Below are 20,507 nucleotides of genomic sequence, written 5' to 3' on the forward strand. Positions count from 1 at the left end.
TGTTCCTTTTCCGTTGGTTCACCCCCCAATGGCCGCTGTGGCCAGCGCACTGCGGTCAGCGCACCGCACTGATCCGAAGCCACGAGCCAGGTGCTCCCTCCTGCTCTCCCATGCGGGTGCAGGTCCCAAGCACTTGGGCCATCCTCCACTGCCTTCCCGGGCCATAGCAGAGAGCTGGCCTGGAAGAGGGGCAACCGGGATAGAATCCGGCACCCTGACCAGGACTAGAACCTGGTGTGCCGGCGCTGCAGGCAGAGGATTAGCCTATTGAGCTGTGGCGCCGGCCTTAACATTAACTCTTAATTTGCTGAAGTAATCAGTCATACTTTAGCAAAATGAAAACTAAAAAATACAAGTTTACCATTAGTGATACCTGCAATTTTCTCATTTAGATCTGAGTTTTCATCTGGTGCAATCTCCTTAGCCTAAAAAACTTCATTTTCTATTACTTTTAGTGTCATTCAACTTATGATGAATTATCTAAGTTCTTATTTATCTAAAAATGTTTTAATTTTCATTTTTGAAAGATATTTTCAAAGGAGATAGGCTTCCTATTTAACATTGTTTTCTTTTTAGTCATTAAAAAATCATTCCTTTGCATTCTTACCATTTCATATGAGACCTAGGCAACAATTTTCATTATATTTTTTTAATGATTTTATTTGTTTACTTTAAAGTCAAAGTTACAGAGAGGCAGAGGTCGAGAGAGAGAGGTCTTCAATCCACTGGTTCATTACCCAATTGGCTGCAACGGCCGGAGATATGCTGATCCGAAGCCAGGAGCCAGGAGCTTCTTCCTCATCTCCCACATGGTGCATGGGCCCAAGGTGTTGGGCCATCTTCTACTGCTTTCTCAGGCCATTGCAGAGAGCTCGATCAAAAGTGGAGCATCCGAGACTCGAACCAGTGCCCATATGGTTTGCCGGCACTGCGGGTGGTGGCTTTACCTGCTACTCCACAGTGCTTGCCCCAACAATTTCTATTATTATATCTCCTGTATATAATGTGGTTTTCTTTAGGATGCTTTCAAATGTCTTAACCTTTATTTACAGTAATTTAAGTATGAAGTGTCTAGGTATGGTTTCTTTGTCTTTATCCTGTTGGGGACTTGTTAACTTCTTGGAAACATGGATAAATATATTTTCATTCAATCTGTGAAATTTTATGTAATTATTTCTTTAATATATCCTGCCCTGATATCTTAAACCCTATCTTCTGTGTATAGAACTTCATATATGTAATAATTCTTACTGCCGTGTTGTCTACTGATGCTTTATTCATTTGTTAGCTTTTTTTCTATCAGGGATTTTTTTTTTGTTTATTTATTCCTTTGTTCATTCATTCATTCATTTATAAGGCCAAGCACCAGGCAGAGAGGGGAAGATGGAGAGAGATCTTTCATACACTAGTGAACTTCCCAGATAGCCACAATAACCACTTGTGGGCCAGGCTGAAGCCACGAGTCAGGAACTCCATCCAGGTTTCCCATGTGGATTACAAGGTCCCAGGTGCGTTAGGAGGAAGCTGGATCAGATGCAGAGCAGCTGAGATGCCTATTAGCCCTCTGATATGGGACATAGCCATCAAATACAGCAGCTGTATCCACTACACCACTCTGCTGGTCCAGGGTTTCAATTTTGATTGTTTCAATGTCCCTTCTTGCAACATTGTCTAACCTGTTATTAAACACTTGTCATTTTCTCATTTTAGACACTGTATTTTTCAGTTCTTGAAATTCCATTTTCTATTTTTAAAGTTTATATTTCTCAATTAAAATTTCTAATGTGTAGTTTTTAAAAAAACTTGTTAATTTTTCCTTTTTAAAAAAAAATACTATTTATTTGAAAGAGCTACACAGACAAAGAGACAGAGATCTTCTAAACACTGCTGCACTACCTAAATGGGTTCAATGGCCAGGGCTCGGTCAGTCCAAAGCCAGGACCCAGGAGATTCATCCAGGTCTCCCTCATGGATGGCAGGGCCCCAAACATTTGTGCCATTTTCCACTACTTTCCCAAATATTTGGGCCCTGCCACCCACATGGGAGACCCAGATGAAGCTCCTCACTCAGTTCTGGCCATTGTGGTAATCTGGGAAGTTGACCATCACATGGAAGCTCTCTTCTGTCTCTCTCTATAATTATTTCAGAGTTTCAGAGAAATATATATATATATATATATATATACACACACATGTATGTATATATATATATGTATATTTCAATGTTATAGTTCTTTTATAACAGAAAGAAAAGTCTGTTAACAAATACTTCATCTTTTCCAGACCAGAAATTTTAAAATTCGTTTCAAGTACCAAGTACATAACAATTTATACTGATTGTACTATAAGGAACCTTAAAAAATGGTATATACCAAATTTACTACAGTTTACAAAACCTGCTTTTAGAAATTAACATATAAGATACTTTCAAAAAGGGGTGGTTCAAGAACCAGTTTTTTAATGTATTCACTTAATTTAAGGACAGAGAAATCATTATTTTATAAGACAAATCTGGTAGATAAAGATGTGCTTACAAACAGGAAAGACACCTAAATTCTCAAGATAGAGACAAAACATGGACAGAAATCGCACCTCTAGGAATAAAACTAAAGCGACTTGACTACCATTTATGCTGTATAAGAATTCATGTATTTTTTTCACCTCACTTTGTTCTCTGTTTATCATTCATACTACTCATTTCAGCGTTTAGAAGACTTACAGAGTAAAATACACACTCTTAATAGGATAATCCTTTTATTTCCTCAGTGCCTTTGGAGGTTAAATAATGAAGCATTTGACAAAAGATTTTCTGATTTCTCTTTTCAGAGATGAGGAAAAACTCAATTTTAAGCATAAAGTAATACTAAATGATACTCACTCTACTGCAAGCACCAGTAGTGGTCTCACAGACGGTGAGAATGGAGATGTTCTGAGGTCGATTTAACCATCTTACCACTGTCTTGGTATTGCTTACCCATTTAACCATAGTGACATAGTATTCTCTAGTAGGGAAACAAAAAAGAAATGCATGTTCAGCACCAGAGAATCTGTATCGAACAATTAACATAAACTTGCCATTTTTATGCAAAATAACCAAAACACTGTAAGAATTCTATGTCATATTTATTTTTATGAATGTGATATCTTTTCATTTAAATAGTCTGTATATAAATGAAAATGTATGTACATATATTTCTATGCATGCACATATATATATACAAATATACAGAAAATTTTAAAATAAATTTGAGTAAATTATTTCCCAGAAAATTATTCTTCAAAAACTAAAAATAATCAGATGCTAAAGATTCAAGAAAAATTTTAAATTAGTACCAATATATATGCAAAACTGATATACATCTTAAAACTATATTTTATTTTATTTCTTCAACAACACAATCAGTAGTCAATTCAAAGGAAAGCCTGCTCTTCACTGAAAGTTATGCCTTCGGCATTAATGTCATGATACTTTAATTCACACATGAGGACTTTTGCTACAGATGTATGACTGGTTTAACTTGATCTTTGTCAGTTGTGGAACAATGATCATTTTTAATCTTTTATTCATATACATGTTTTATAATATTGTTAGTCATTTATTTGAAGCAGGTCAAAACAAGGTGTCAAACTGTAGCGGATGTGGGGCTATTAGATTTTATTATCACAAGATAGTGGGGCCTATGATGTCCTCAGGGTGATTGGCGATTGAGAAAAAGTGTATGTATTTTCTTTTATGACAAAAAGATCCTGTATTTTGGAGATTTACATAAATATCACAAAACTCTGAACCTCTATGCAACAAAATATAATCATAATGGTTCATTTTATGGCAAAAAGAAACATACTTTTCTACAAACTTGCCCAGATTCAGAATAAATGAGTTTAGAAGCAGTTTGAAATGTGGCATCCACGAGTATTATACTGAAACTAATCAACTCAGGTTTTATGTGACAGAAAATTTCACTATGGAAGAATAACCTTGTGATACAAATCACCTGTCCTTCAACACCTCTGTGTTAGAGGTCCAGTTACTTGACTCTCACTTTTCTAACAATAATACATAGCTCCTACTTCCTTTAGAAACCTGTTATCCCATCAAAGTGAAGATGTCAGGAGAAGGGCAAGTTCAGCCTGTCAGATAATGAAACCTGCCATATTTTCTTCACAAGCTCCTCAAGACATGTGGCAGCTTTCACAATCAGCTAAGCCCCACTTGAAAAGTGCCTAGAAATCCAATGAGATCATAACCTAAGTGCCCTTAAGTAGAGCTAACAAGGAAACTTAAAATCAAATATGCAGCCGGTTAAGGCATACTTTTTGGTCAAATCAAATGGCCTCGTGATCTTGCACAGAACAATGTCCTGTTCATTTCCACTGCATTTTATTTAAACTGATTTATTTTGCATATATTAGCATATTAGATACTGTGAATATTAAAAGCAGAAAATAGTATTAACTCTTTCATAGATTTATTCAGAGAATTTAGTTTGCAATAACGAGGTAGTAGGTACTATAAGTAATTAATAAAAGAAATGCCAAACACTGAAAATACATATGAACATTTCTGAATAATTGACAGAAATATCTTTCAAAATGGAAGAAAAAATAATTTGATTGTAAACAACTAAAGACTGCAAAAGGAGAAAGGACATATTTTTGGAAAAAGTATGATAAGACTGGTATATAGTTGGTTTTCAAATATAGTCAGAAAATTATCTCAGTTGGATAGAGTTAATAAATATATTTTATGCAAACTGGGTTGACAAACATGAGTAATTTTAAAAAATGAACCAGATTAAAACAGAATTCAGATATTCAATCTTGAATGCCCTCCCTTTCAAAATATCTCCCCAGTGAAAGCTGTCAACAGCATTCTGCTATGCTTTAACAGATACTGACACGTTACTATCTGTATTAACTACAATGTCAGTTCTTGACTTCAGAATGGTTGTGCTATCTGGAAAACAATTAAAAGACAACCAGTGCAAATATGAGGAATAACTAATTTTTAAGAGGACATGAACTTAGCTATAAAATTGTTATCTTATAATGATCTCATTAAGGGTAGATATTTGACATAGCTGTTAAAATGTTACTTTGGATGCCCTCATACCCTTTTGAAATGCCTTTTTGAAATACAAATTCTGGCTCCAATTGTGATTCCAGGAACCTGCTAATGCAAAACCTGGGAGGTTTTAGCTTGAGTGGTTGGATTTCTGCCACCCATACAGAGAGACCTGGATTGGGTTGCAAACTTCTGATTTCAAACTGGCCAAGCCCCAACTATTGCAGATATTTGGAGACCAAATCAGTAATCTCAATAAGGGATCTCCCTCTACCTTTCTACCTTTCTACCTTTCTATCTTTCTACCTTCTCTCTCTCTCTCTCTCAATGTCTCTCCTAGTTTATCTTTCAAATAGATAAATATAGCAACATTTTTATTTATTTATTTATTTATAGTTTTTTTGACAGGCAGAGTTAGAGATAGAAAGAGACAGAGAGAAAGATCTTCCTTCTGTTGGTTCACCCCCAAATGGCCGCTACAGCCAATGCGCTGCACCGATCTGAAGCCAGGAGCCAGGTGCTTCCTCCTGGTCTCCTATGCGCGTGCAGGGGCCCAAGCACTTGGGCCATCCTCCACTGCCTTCCCGGCCACAGCAGAGAGCTGGACTGGAAGAGGAGCAACCGGGACAGAATCTGGTGCCCCAACCGGGACTAGAACCCGGGGTGCGGGAGCCACAGGTGGAGGATTAGCCCAGTGAGCCGGAGCGCCGGGCAACATTTTTAAATAACTATTTTTAGCTATAAACTATATTTCTCTTTTTCTATTTAATTAAATAATGTGACTATTTGTACCATATGTTAAAAATGTGATAAAAAGGTACCATGTTCACAAGCAAAACCTTAATCTTATGTGAAATACCTTCGTATACTTATTACTCATATCTGAAGATTATCTTGCAATGGTAATCACAATCTGAAGAGAAAGTAATCTCCCCAAAATTAAATGTATGAAGTTTTACATGGAGCAATTCCAAACTATTACAATTTCTGTGTTAAAATGTTAGAAATATTCAAAATAAAAGTTAAAGTACAGTCTGACATGTATACAAGACAAAAGAAATTCACTAAAAAAAATCATTTCCTGTGCCCTTTCTTTCCTTGTCCCATGATCCCAGGTGCAGTTTTCCCTATGATTTGCATGAATATGTGTCAATATTCCCTTTGGACATGAGTATACTGGTTTTCTCTGAATGAGGAAGTAGGTTCAGTGGTGCCCTTACCTGGCATTGTAACACTGCTTGGACTGCCTGCTGAGATGTGGCGTCCTCCCAGAATTCCATCTCATGAACACATTAGATCTGGTGGCCAGTGGCCAGCAGAAGCCTTTCTGACAACTGGCTTTCCTGCTTGTTCCTGGTCTCCATGGCTCTGGATGACCCAGGAAGTCCTCGAGGATCTGGTCCTCTTGAGCCACAGAGAGAGAAACTAGTGGGTTAGAGGGATTGCACTCAAGTCCACAGAGGCTTTTTATCAGCTGGATGGTCTGGCACAGAGATCTAATTGTTCACAGGGATAGGTGGAATGGAGGCCCCAGTCTCACCTGCAGACAAGTATGTTAGCTGTCATATCTGTGATTTTAAGGGCTTCCTGTCCAATGATGGCTCTGCAATCATAACAATTTTTGTGCATGTATAGCTGCTCTGAGTTCATTTTCTTTGAGAATATTCAGGGATATTTGCCCATGAATGTAGGGTGATAGCAGTCATGAACAACTCAAGATAGTATCTGACAAAGACCTCTGTTAATAATTATGCATAATTTGCAACAGTGTTCATTATGACGCTTCCCATGTACACAGACAGATATCCCCATGTGTAATCTAGATATACATCAATGGAATAGAAAGCATGTTAGCATCAAGCCCAGAAACAGGGGGAATCGTGACAGTGACATGTCAATGATGCAGGCTGGTAACATTGGGTCACAAAAGGTGGGTGAGGAGAAAAAATTCTAATAAATGATGTTAAAGATGCAGTGTAAGGAGAAATCAAAGAGATTATTTTAAATGTAAAGACTGTAAAGCTCTATAAACAAACAAAAATATATCACTTTTCCAAAACAATGTGACATCAAGTCTATGGAAATATATGTGATTAATTATCATAAAAATTTATTCACAAGAATTTAACTATGTATTCTTTATTTTTTTAAAGATATATTTACTTAAAAGGCAGAGGACACAAAAGCAAGGAGGGAGACAGAAAAAAGAGAGATTTTTCATCTACTGATTCACTCCATATATACTGAAATAGCCAGGACTGAACCAGGTGAAATCCAGGAGCCAAGGGGCTGGTGCCATGGTGCACTAGGTTAATCCTCCGCCTGCAGCACCAGTATCCCATATGGTCACCTGTTCTAGTCCCGGTTGCACCTCTTCCAGTTCAGCTCTCTGCTGTGGCCTGGGAAAGCAGAAGATGGCCTAAGTGCTTGGGAACCTGCACCCACATGGGGAGAGCAGGAATAAGCACCTGGCCCCTGGCTTCGGATTGGCACAATGCTGGCTGTAGGGGCCATTTGGGGAGTGAACCAGCAGTCGGAAGACCTTTCTCTCTGTTTCTCTCTCTCTCACTGTCTGTAACTCTACCTGTCAAAAAAAAAAAAAAAAATCCAGGAGCAAGGAATTTCATCTGGGTCTTCCACATGGGTGGAAAGGGTGCAAGAACTATTTCATCATTAACTACCATCCCAGATGTATTAGGAGGAAGCTGGATTGGAAGCAGCGCAGCTGAGACTCGAGCTGGTACTCTATTATGAAGATGCAGGCATCACAAGCAGAGGCTTAACCCACTGTGCCAAATGCCAGTCCCTAACCACACATTTGTAAATTCACACCTAATATTTTTAATAAAGCTGCTGAGTGCTAGCAATACCTCAAACTCACAGTCCAACAATTTGCAAAATGTTGAGATGACTTTATCACTCCTGCTGGTTCTGGGGAAAATTAAAGACGGGTTATCTTAGTCCCTACCAGGCAACATTATTTTTCTTTTTCCAGAATCAACACAGACCATGATGCAAATACACAAGAACTGCATCATAATGAGATGAATCAGGACTGAACTACCATTGGGGAAAACTGATATTCGTAGTCTACATTTGTTTGACAAAGTGTCCTTAGCTGAATGAGCATATATAAATTAGATGAAGGGATCATAGAAGATAAGATTTATGCTTTTATCCAAGTTATCTTACCCTTTTAATTTCTTTTTTAAAAAAACAATATAAATAAATTGAACTTTAGGTTTTTCAGACTTTCGTTAGAATCTATGTCCCTGGTTAAAGGACATATCATCAGATGATATTACCTTGGGGGCTCCTCGCTACAATAATTACAAATACTAGTGGTTACATATAAATAAGCCAACCATCCAAAGTAAATGGTCAATGATCTTCAAACCCTCAAACCCAAATACATCTAATCTCTGGAGTAGAGTTTAGAGAATAAAACCAATAAGGTAGTCCAATTCATAAAAGAACATTTTCCAACATTTATTAATATTACTTTCTATTTAGGCAATATCTTCAAAAAGTTCATAGGAAATACGCATTATAAAAAATCTATGAATGAGTTTAAAAAATGTTACACCAAAGTAAACTTATCCTTTAATTCTATTTTCCATGAACTTTTAGAAGCCTTCTATATTCAATTGTCATTCCTGTTTCCGTGGTGATTTTATTAGAGTGAGGAAACTTCCAAGATTGTTATATTTGAGAGTCAGCTGTCTTGGAAAAAAGAAAAAGGGAAAAGGAGCTAATACATGATTCCCTTATTAATTGCCATACAGATAAACTGAAGGTATATAAAAATGTAGATGCTTAAATAACATACTTTAAAAAATTAATAGGCAAGTTGCTAAAAGTAAATTAATCATTTGGGTATTATGTATCTCAGATGATACAGGTAGCAATGCCAGTATACAGAGCAACCTAAAAATGATGAGCTGGTTTTTGCCATAATCAAATGTAAGGTGGCAGATTCACACAGTGCACAGCTTTACCTCACTAATTCTAGACAAATGATGTCTTTGAAGCCACTGTGACCAAGCACTAGCTTATGTTAAGCTTCACGCCTCAGGTGTTGCTCATACATAGGAATGCTTTAATAAATATCAGGACTACTTTGCAGTCAAGAGTGAAGCAACAATCACAGACAGAGTTAATCTCTCCACCTACAGACCTTCTCAAGGACTGACCAGCAAGGTCTTGGCAAGTTTGATGCCTGACCGATTCTGGCCTTTATCAGAGCTACCCTGAAGGTGTGGTGCTCCTCCCACACTGTCTGTGAAAGCAGCCCCTCTTCATTGCAGCTTCACTAAAAATCCTCTCTAAATGGGACAGTAGTGCTTGAGATGGATAATCTGCCATTGTGGGCATCTGTTAATGCATTTAACTATCTCTTTCATTTACCCTCAAACCTGGTCCTTATTGATTCCACAACAAGGACAAGGACTGAGGCTTTCATAACACTATGAACACAACTCAAATACCAACATAAGACATTTGATTTAATATGATGTGGGTAAATTGCGCTGCTAATAAGTCTACTTACATAAATATATTTTGTATAAATAGTAACAAAATCAAAGGGAACACTAGTTCCTATCAGAAAGAAATATGGATATTGTAAAATTTATCCTTATTATATTTAAAAAAGGATGAAAATTAGAAGTTATTTCCAAAATATGATATTCACCCTTAGAGAGGTAAAATGACTTGTTCATGATGACACAATGAAATACTAGTAGACGTGTGACTGAGATTCTTCTAGTGTAGTACCATTTCTGTTATTCAGGGTTAAGCAATTAAGAGAAAAAGCTAGAGTTAAGGGATCCTGAACATGTCAATTATTTAAGTAGATTCTCCATTTGTGGCAAAATCATCATAGCTGGTGTAAGTGGAACTCAGGGATAGAAGTTCCTGTTTGATTTGATAAGCATGGTCATTCAGATGGACTGTCCAGGTTTTCCATCACAGCCTGGATGGAATGTTCTGTAACATATGAGAGAGTCCTTACCCTAAGTTCTGCTTTGGCAGCAGCTAGTCCTGAGTTTATATATCAACTATTTATTCTCTCTGGGCTTCATTTTTCCCATAAGCATCTACATTTTTATATACCTTCAGTTTAGCTGTATAGTGACAATTAATAAGGGAATCATGTATTAGCTCCTTCTCCCTTTTTCTTTTTTGCAAGACAGCTGACAGTTAAAAAAAGAAAGAATGAAAGAAAAGATTGTTATTGCGTGAAGGAGTTCTAGTATATGCACTTGAGACATTTGATGAAGTGTACGCATTTTATTCCCTTTTCAAGAAGAGAAAGTTCCCACACACATCAGGCTGTACTTTCTGCGAAAGTTCCCCCACTGAGATGAAAAGTCGTTACATATGTCAACATTTGAGTGGAAATTCTGCAGAACCAGTCACCTTGCACTGATTATAGACATTATCAAAACAGACTTTGAACTTAGCCCCCATCATCCAATAGAGTGTAAAACCATTTTCCTAAATGAGCTACTTCGCCTGTGTGGATGAAAGGAATAGAGTGGGAATGATAAAGAGGGGAGAGAACAAAGGGGCTCCTCTAGTAACGTGGAACATTTTCTTAGCTTGGCTGGGAAACCAGCCTGAGCCAGAAAGCAAGCATGATAATAAAAGAGACAAAGACTTTCTTTGATTAGTCAGGAGAAAAACAGGCTCTGCTGCCAAGGCCAAGGCCATGCCGAAAGCCAGGTGGCTGCAGTTGTCTGTGACCAGTCTCAGAACGGTGATGACAAGCAGCTCCCCACCCTCCAAACCTCCCTGCCAAAAAGCTCCAAGATAGAAATTTTGCTCTGTCCTGTAAAAGTCACAACCAAATGGGAGAGATGGCAGAATGAGCTCACCACACATGAAACATTTTTCTTCAAGGATCTTGTACAAATTTTCCAGCAGCTTATAAAGCCCCTAGATTGCTTCCTTTCAATGGCTTTTGCCCTCTTAAGAAGCCTCTTGTGGCTCCCAGGAGCTTTCACTCTGTTCTTTCAAACCCTCTGCTCTTTTCAATAAACTTTTTGCTAACAATTACCTTCTTGGTTTATTCATCTGCCTCATACTTTTTTGCAGGTAGAACAGGTTCTCAAGGTATACTAGCAGTTGTAACATCTTGGTGCCTTGTTGGTTAGCGAACAAATCCCTCCACTATCAACTGTATCACTGAGAACTAGGTACCTTTCCAAATGGCTGGAGAATTTGGAAGAATCACTGTTAAAGTTTGAGACTACTCTGGATTTCAAAGTACATGTGGTTATTTGGTTAGTTGTTTTGTACAGAAGTTTCTGCTTTGGCACAGGAAATATGTTTCTTTGCTCCCTGTGCAAGTATCTTAATTAGAAAGACTTCTTATTTATTGTAACTTGAAACAGAATATCATCACATTTATCTATCTAGAGAATACTACTACAGAACCCTTGGCAAGTTATGGGAAGAAAATTAGAATAACCACACAAATTTCAGGGAATTTATACTCTTTCAAAGAGCAATATTTAAACTAATAGAACAATTATTTTTAGAAGAAAATTGAATGAAAAATTATCCTTTGTCCCCATGTTTCTATGGAATCTCCAACCAACAGCAGAATCCTTAGCATCAGTATCTTTTAGTGATTTTGTGGTGCTGCTAATCACCTTGAAACTAAATTCCTCTTGGGAACAGCCAGACCCCCTACAACGATTTCATTCCTCACTAATGCAGGAAACCGCAGCTTTATTTCCAAGTAGATTTGTTAAGATGATCACCTCTCTCTCCAAATTGCAGCAAAAGATAATTGAATAGAAAATATCTATTTCCACATAAAAGTGAAATTGGAGTTGCATACCTTGATTTAAAACTGTCGGGTGGCATGAGTTCCAAAGTGTGAGTTGGTCCATATAAGTTTACAACATATAATTTTATTGTTGGGTTCACTTGACCTGCCTTGGAAAACATGAAAGTTGGAATGCAAGTATAGTAAACATTAGAATATATTGAAAAAAACAAAGAAAATACATTTTTGATTCATTTACTTTTTTGTATTACAGAGGAAAAAAGTATAATTTCTCTAAAGTAAAAACGATTTTAAATTCTACAACTTGATGGCTTTGAATTGTTTTTGCAGAATGCTGTTTCTCAAGCATTTTTGTCTGACAATTACAGGTGACAGGAAATCATGATGAGTTCATTCATTAGGCAGTGTTACTGTGTTCTTTCTCCAGAATGACACCAGAATGGCTGTACAAAGTAGCTATTAGATAAGTAGCTACTCACATTGTAGGATGTGAATTGCAATGTGGAGATTTGGCTAATCTAAGAAAAAAGAAGAAAGACAAGAAACAAGGGAGGAAGAAAGGAAGGAAGGAAAGGAAGGGAGTGAAGGAGGGAAGTAGGGAAGGGAAAGAAGAAAGCAAGCAAGCAAGAAAGCTTATTCAAACCAGGTTACCCCGTGTATAAAATCCCAGAAATCCTAATTTATTCAACTGCATTAATCTCCTTGGTTTCTCTTTTAAACTTTATTGATTACTAAATGGAGTCATTTGTACAATTGACTACTGGGAGGTGGGCAAACTACCCTCACTGAGTACCTGGCAATGCAGCGCAGAACGGCAATGGTAAAGACATACAATTTGAGTTCAGTGAATCAACATTGCATTAAATCAATAATAACCAGCATGGATAATGGTTGAAATACTTCTGGCACATGGTATATACTAACAGACATGAATTATGTCATTAAAAGTCTCTGCTATAGTCCTTAGATATAATTATAATCATTTTCAGATGACATGGAGAAGCTATGCAAACTGTGCCAGGTGAAATAGCTGATAACCCAGAGAGCTACTGAGATACTGTGTAAATTTAGGATTCTCTGAACTGCAATGCTGCAGTTGTTTTTTCCCCACATACTCAGGCAATGAGACCTCCAAATTATACAGGAATGGGAACTTTCACCAATATCTCTCAATTAGTTTGAATGAATGAATGTCCACATGATTAAGTGGTGCCCAGGATCTGTTGATCATGGTTTATGTGTTTCTAAGCAACTCAGCATTATCTTTGTGGAACGACCAACGCATTGAGAGAGGACTCTATGATATATACGAAGAAGGAGATGGAGATTAAAATGAGGTGAATTAAACATTAAACAGGTCTGACAAAAATCTAAATAAAATGATGAGGTTGATCTACAGATGATGAAGATTTATGTTCAAAGAATTGGCACTGACACAACCCAGAGTTAAATCAGGCCCAGACGCAAAATAATCCATTCCACTAACGTCTGAAAGAGCTCTTCAAGGGCTGCTGCCTTGGATTATCATAAGAGACTATAACCTCTGCGTGAGCCACACACAGTTCAGAAGTTTTGTGCAAAAAAAACAAGGAGTTAGGATGGGGTTTCATTACAAAAATGTGGTAACTATTAAGAGAGAACACGGGAATGGCTCACACAGGGAAGGGGTTCCTGGGAGATAAGCTGTGACCCTGCTTCACACCAAAGGCTATAGTCTCAGATTTTGTAAAGCTTTTAATTTTGTTCCTAAACCCACCAGGGACTGGGCACATTTGCCATGAGTAATTTCGACTTCTTTCATTCCTAGGAGCTCTGTTTGACATTATTTTTTTGTTTTAATTGAGTTGTTCTGGTTGTCCCTAAAAACATCAGCTCTATCCATTTGATTTTTAGTTCGGACATTTGGATCAAGTGCGTTAAAATTTAGAGTTGCACACAGTATTTACCAGTGCAACTCAGTGTGTGGGTCTTGGACCAGTAGTGTCAATCAGTATGGCCTGGAACCTTAGAAACACAAATACTGGGCCCCTCCCCAGACCTATTTTCAGAAACAGAAGCAGAATCTCTGAGGTGGGCCTACAAAAAACAGTGACCTAACAAGATTCTCATATGAGTAGGCAAATTTTGAAAAAAATCAATCTATCTATCTATCTATCTATCTACACGGTGCATTCACTGTCAAAGGTGAGCCAACATCAGAATCATTCAGAGGACCTGGAGAGCTTGCTAAGCCACTGATTGTTGAACTCACTTTCTCCCTGATGCTGTACACCCATGCTAGTGAAAGGGCAATTATAGAATCTGAGAGCTGTAAAAATCCAAGTCCATTATTTACTTAACATGGACATTGGGCAGATGCTAAAAATAGTGAAATGTTATTTATTTGATTATCAAAAATGAGACAAACACCCCTCTGTGATTGTGTCATAAGGAAGCTTTGAGTAGGAGGTTTCCTGTCTGTAGATAAAAATATTCATAGTTTTGTTATATGAAATATAAAAAGACTTACATAAAACATCTAAAGTAGTGCGTGCTGGTGAATTTAAAATGGTAGTTATTATTGAGATACACAATTTTCCATCCTAGTTAATGAAAGGCTGTGCTTTTTATTCTTAATCATCCAGTGATTAAAGCAAAAGGGAAATTAAATTTGCTCTTTCTGTGACCTCTTACCAATGATGCACAGATTTGTGGCATACTTTGTCAAAGCTATTATCACATTTTTAAGGCAGCTGTCTTTGACAATCACACTGTAAGCTCATACCTGCACACGTTCATCTATATCCCAACTAACTTCTATATGAACACAAATTAAAAGTTGTATACACATGTTGCCAGCGTTTAAACAAAAAGTGAACAGGTTAGCACCAGCTCTCCTCAGAGTTCAGCTCTGTAGCATTCTGTTAACTCAGCTGATGTTTATCTTTCCGTGGAAGTTCTGAAATTGAGCATGAATCTTAAGTTCATTTTTGTGTTTAATATTTGAATTATTTCAGCAGTTCACAAGCTAGACGAGTTCATCTGTTTGCGTTTTACAGTCACATTCGCCACAAAGATTGTAAATCCGCTGAATTCCTACTTCCATGGTTCTGAAACAAAAGCTTCAATAATAATTAACCTTATTTTACTGGCAACTAAACTGTCATTAAACAAGATAATGTTTTAATTAAGAAGATTAACCTGAGGTTACTGGGATAGCAGTGTGAGGCTCTATTGTGCTGAATTGCTAAACATAGAGTATTTTATGCATTCTGAATCATGCTGAATTAAGTAAAATACAAATATACTTGTTTAGTGTAAGTAGTTCATTAGTATGTCTTACCACATTGGGTATTTGCCATAATCACTTTAAGCTAGTTTAATCTAAAACACAATTTAAGATGAACTCTGTGTTACTTCAATTTTCAAAATACCACCTTTTTAATGATTGTGTAACAGCAGTAGGAACAATATATTTGTTGTGAAAAAAATAAAACAGAAAACACATTTTATATCTAAGCAGACAATGATAAGTCTAAAAATGACAGTCTCACACTCAATATAGTATTGAAATGTATTATGAGAACAAGGACCAAAACTTAGACAAACTTTTGAGTCCTGTCATCTTAAGTACATGGACGAGTGTCCCTCCTAACTACCATCCAAGGATTCAGATTTCTTTCTCTTGGCTTTAACTGCTACAGTATCTGACTCATTTCTAACACTCTTCAGGGAAGCCATTACCACACAGTCAGACCTTCATCATGTTATATCTTTATGTTGCAGGTGTAAGTCTCAAAATACTACCAATATGCAGCTTAGTCTTTAGGAATAAAAGGAGCACAAAATTTTTTATAAATTGGTAAATCATCAAATATTTGATAGCTTGACAAGGAGATGTTTTGATTCCAGTTGCAATTGCCTGTATGCTGAAAGGCAAGTTGATTTCTGGTACTTTATAGAGAGGGATACAATCAATTTGAGTCATTTTCTTGTTGATGACATAATTGTGACTTTTATAAAAGCAGTTAACCTTTTAGGTTCTCAGTGTTCCCATTTGTAAAATGAAGTAATTGTGACAAAAATCAAATGAGAAAGAAATTTAATGAAAATTGTCCCTGAAAACAATGTATATTTCTGGGACACATGATTTATGAAATTAATAAATATTATTACTAAGTAATACATATATTTACTATTGACAATTATAAATAACTAATTAAATAACAAATTATTAAATAATACCAAAGTATTTGGATTTCCATCTACTGTCTTTTGAATTACTGAAATATATGTCTCCTCATATGTCTCTGTTGCTTGCGTTTTGTCAAAATTTTGAGACCTAGAAGTGCTTATATTTAAACACCACGAATCCATCTCTGAAAAAGTAATTTGAAAATGTAGCTAAAATGGCCGGCGCCACGGCTCACTAGGCTAATCCTCCGCCTTGCAGCGCCGACACACCGGGTTCTAGTCCCGGTCGGGGCGCCGGATTCTGTCCCGGTTGCCCCTCTTCCAGGCCAGCTCTCTGCTGTGGCCAGGGAGTGCAGTGGAGGATGGCCCAAGTGCTTGGGCCCTGTACCCCATGGGAGACCAGGAGAAGCACCTGGCTCCTGCCATCGGATCAGCGTGGTGCGCCGGCCGCAGCGCCCCTACTGCGGCGGCCATTGGAGGGTGAACCAATGGCAAAAGGAAGACCTTTCTCTCTGTCTCTCTCTCACTGTCCACTCTGCCTGTCTAAAAATAAAAATAAAAAAAAAATTAAAAAAATTAAAAAAAGAAAATGTAGGTAAAACATTTGGCTTTTTTGTGTAAATTCAAAATCCCACTCAGCTTGGGAAATGAACTAAACAAAGATGTCCATTCCATAGGACTCATTTTTTTTTTTTTTAGACTAGTGAGATGTGCCTCTCACAGTTACCACTAGTTGTCTATTTTTTAATTGTCAAGTGAAAGTAATTATGTAAATCAAATAATTTGAGATTAAAATATTTGAGATTTCTTCAGTTTTTCTCTTGGGACAGAAAGATGTGCTATCCAGGCACAAACTGCCATCCACAAAAAGGACTGTGAAATCTATAACTGGAGAAAAATAAAAATCAATTTGTAGGTATGATAAAAATATTTTGACGAGTATGATTACTTTTTTGTTGGGTCAAATTGCCATTTTCTACTGAAAAGCAATGAGTATATGTGTCTTCTAATCTACAATCTTATAAAAGTCTCTAAATGTAGCTTTTCAAAATTATATTGCATATAGGAAGATACAACTGGAACCAAACATCTTTTTGGTAAGTTACAAAAATTTCGCAAAATCAGATTCTTCATAATCTTGTATTTAATACCAAGCCTACAGAAGAAGATCGTAGAGAATGGAGGAAAGGCCGCCCAGTTGCTCACTAAGGAAACTGCTCATCTTACCTCAGATTTTCCTTATGTAAGTCTTTCATTTCTTGCCCCTTAGATAATTTGAGTGCAAGAGAAGTGCACATACCTAACCTCCAATTTAGCCTTTTTTGCAAGCTCAGAGTACGGAGTCTGATGGTAATTTGCCCATGTAATACAATGCACAAATTCAAAGGTAGAAAACCTACCATATCTGGAGAAATGAACTACTACTCACATAAGAAATTACTTAAAAGTAGCCTCCAGTTAAAATTAGCATTATATAACTAATTAAGAGTGAAGTGAGTAAAGCAGAATTTTAGGGCTTTCACTAAAACATTTTACATGAATAAAATATAGGGACTTAACTCTGAGCCTTTTTCTTTATTACATAGCATGGGAAAAATAAATTTCTAGAAACATAACTTGAGTCATAATAGACAGCATAAAAAAGAAAAGCAAGTGTACTCCAGATGTTTTGTACCCTGCTTCTAGCAACTTCACACAACACTGGAAATATTTGCTGTCTGAGCAGAATTTCCATATTCTCAACAACAACAACAACAAAACCAAGCAAAGAAACAAACAAACACATTCATCTATCCTGACTACCATTGACTATGACTCAATACCAGCATTTCATGAAGTATGTTCCACAGTATTCTCTGCCAAAATAATGCTGATATCAATACTAATACTAAGAAATTCTTTATGCTTAGTCTAGTCTTTACTGGTGATTCTTTATGCTTTGTCTACTCTTTATTGAGTTTCTTCATGCTTAGTTTATTCTTTACTGGAGAATTTTTATGCTTAGTCAGTTTTTATCGGAGATTTATAATGCACATTAACATATGGTATATTAAGTTATCTAAGAAATCATCTGAAAGAGAGCTGATTTTTTTTCCATTTTAACTAGGAACTTCCATCTTATTTGAGCATGGGATTTCCCTTCCCTTGTAACACCAACTACCCACTCATAAGCTGGCATTATTTTACTCTGCCATCAATGCTGCCTTTTATCTCTTACTACCTTTTATTCTTTTCTAAAGGAAGAGGTGAGCAAATACAAAATGAGCATCAGAAGAAAAGAAGTGTAGCAAAAGGGAAAGTTCTGACATTCTTGTATCATCTGTATGTCTGGGTATAAATTATTGCAAGCTTGGAAAATGTCCATAAATAAAGAGAACTTCCTTTTTTCCTCCAAAGACATTTTGTTTATAATAAAAAGCACTATCCACTTAGTAAAAGAAAACACTCCAGCACTGCTGTGTTACTTACCTTTGGATATGGATACTGCTTCCCTTTGGGATACAACGCGCCAGTAAACCGAGGGATAACCATGTTAGGCACCAGTGAGTCATTTATCATCAGGAAGGCAAGCCTCTCTCCGTCTGGTGACCACCAGTGGGCGATGTGAGAATGCAGAAGCTCCTCTAGAATAAATGAGTATTACTTGAAACCAACTGTAGAGATGTGGGCTTAGTGACCCAAAGACAATCGTCCTTGAAATCCTCACTGGGCATGTATCCTTCCAGAGAGTATGGTCGATTTTTATGAACTTCCCTGACAATTCTGCCTTTATACACTCTTTTCTTTTCTTTCTTTTTTTTTTTTTTTTTTTTTTTGGACAGGCAGAGTGGACAGTGAGAGAGAGACAGAGAGAAAGGTCTTCCTTTTTGCCGTTGGTTCACCCTCCAATGGCCTCCGAGGCAGGCGCACTGCAGCCGGCGCACCACACTGATCTGAAGGCAGGAGCCAGGTGCTTCTCCTGGTCTCCCATGGGGTACAGGGCCCAAGCACTTGGGCCATCCTCCACTGCCTTCCCGGGCCATAGCAGACAGCTGGCCTGGAAGAGGGGCAACCGGGACAGAATCCGGCGCCCTGACCGGGACTAGAACCCGGTGTGCCGGCGCTGCAAGGGGGAGGATTAGCCTATTGAGCCGCAGTGCTGGCCACCTTTATACACTCTTTAAACATCAGAAAAAGCAGATGCAAAGGAAGAAAAGAATGAAGCAGTGAAATAGGGATTACATGGATCGTCAGCAACGTGAACAGAGCCGACAAAAGCACTGCTGTAGTCAAACGGAAAAGAACAGTGATTGAAGAGCAAGACACAGACTAGAACCATGTGTCATCACTCATTCCTATTTGCTTGCAGTCATGGTTCCATTCTCTCTTCATCAAACAAGTTGAGGACCTAATAAATTATTCCAATTACTCTAGGGAAATAGGATAAGAAATCTCTTGGATATCTATTATCCACTTATTTAAAAGTTGTTTCCTATAAACTACATCAAAATGGTCCCCATACCTGCTGGATTCCAGCGGATGTGATCATTATGGTGCTTTGGCAGAGTAGAAGAGTAGAAGGAAGAGAATAAAATCAGGTTAGTTATTCCCTTGGCTCCCTCCTGCATTGTCACCTCAGGCAGGCTGTGCACTTGCAATGATGCCACTACTGTCAATGCAGTCTCATCTATACAATTGTCTCCTTTTCTGTCAGACAATAGATACTCTCTGTAGTTGCAGGGTGGTAACAACTTGTCTGATACTAGTTTAGATTACTGCCTTTTCTTTTCTAATTGCTCTATACCTTCTCCTTTGAAATTTGTCTCTTTGTAAATAAATCAAATCACTTTATTGAATGTGCCAACACTTTCCTTTTAGAAACCTGGCAGATTCAGTAATTAATATCAGAGGTATATTCAGAAGCGAGCCCCTTGAAATTAGATTTTGAGATTAGGTTTGTCATACACATAATCATGCTCACACAAACACACATAACACTCGTACGTGGGATGTAATACTCGGGTTTCCTGGCAGGAACTGGGGTACGGATAATCCACAGCAAAGGGTGGAATTGTGAATAATCAATGGCCTATGTTAATGTCATGGAATAAAATTTAGGTAGAGGGGAAGAACACTGAGAGAACAAATGTTTATGGCACTTAGTTGAAACAAAATCAATGATGAACACAAACACAGTGCACCTGGTTCTTCTGACATCCCAGGGAGAAACATAGGAAAAACAAGAAACTGAAACCATGACTGTGAGATCAGTAATGCACATGGAGACCAAATGGTCATGAACCCAGTCTTCTGTAGCAAGATAGAAATGGCTGAGGGCCAAGAAAATACAGGAAAGGTTAGAGAGATGCAACTTCAATTAGGAGCTCATGTCCATGTGTTCTTTCAAACTAAAATGAAGATACTGGTGAAGAACAATGAGGGTCCTAACAGTTAGGATAAGGATATTTTGGAAAAGGTATGCAGTATTAC

The 20,507-nt window shown here is 37.4% G+C and overlaps 1 protein-coding gene across 2 annotated transcripts in view; it reads right to left on the reverse strand.

Annotated features, from left to right (window-relative positions):
- Positions 1–20,507, reverse strand: part of DPP10 (dipeptidyl peptidase like 10) — a 791,529-nt gene that overhangs the window by 85,551 nt on the left and 685,471 nt on the right. For both annotated transcript variants that reach the window (XM_062199274.1, XM_062199266.1), the window contains 3 exons: positions 18,507–18,661; positions 11,916–12,013; positions 2,879–3,002 (listed from right to left, as the gene is read on the reverse strand). In XM_062199274.1, the coding sequence (XP_062055258.1) occupies positions 2,879–3,002; positions 11,916–12,013; positions 18,507–18,661 (377 nt within the window). The remainder of the gene's footprint in view (positions 1–2,878; positions 3,003–11,915; positions 12,014–18,506; positions 18,662–20,507) is intronic.

This window comes from Lepus europaeus, chromosome 1, assembly GCF_033115175.1.
Source record: "Lepus europaeus isolate LE1 chromosome 1, mLepTim1.pri, whole genome shotgun sequence".
Classification (NCBI taxonomy): Eukaryota; Metazoa; Chordata; class Mammalia; order Lagomorpha; family Leporidae; genus Lepus; species Lepus europaeus.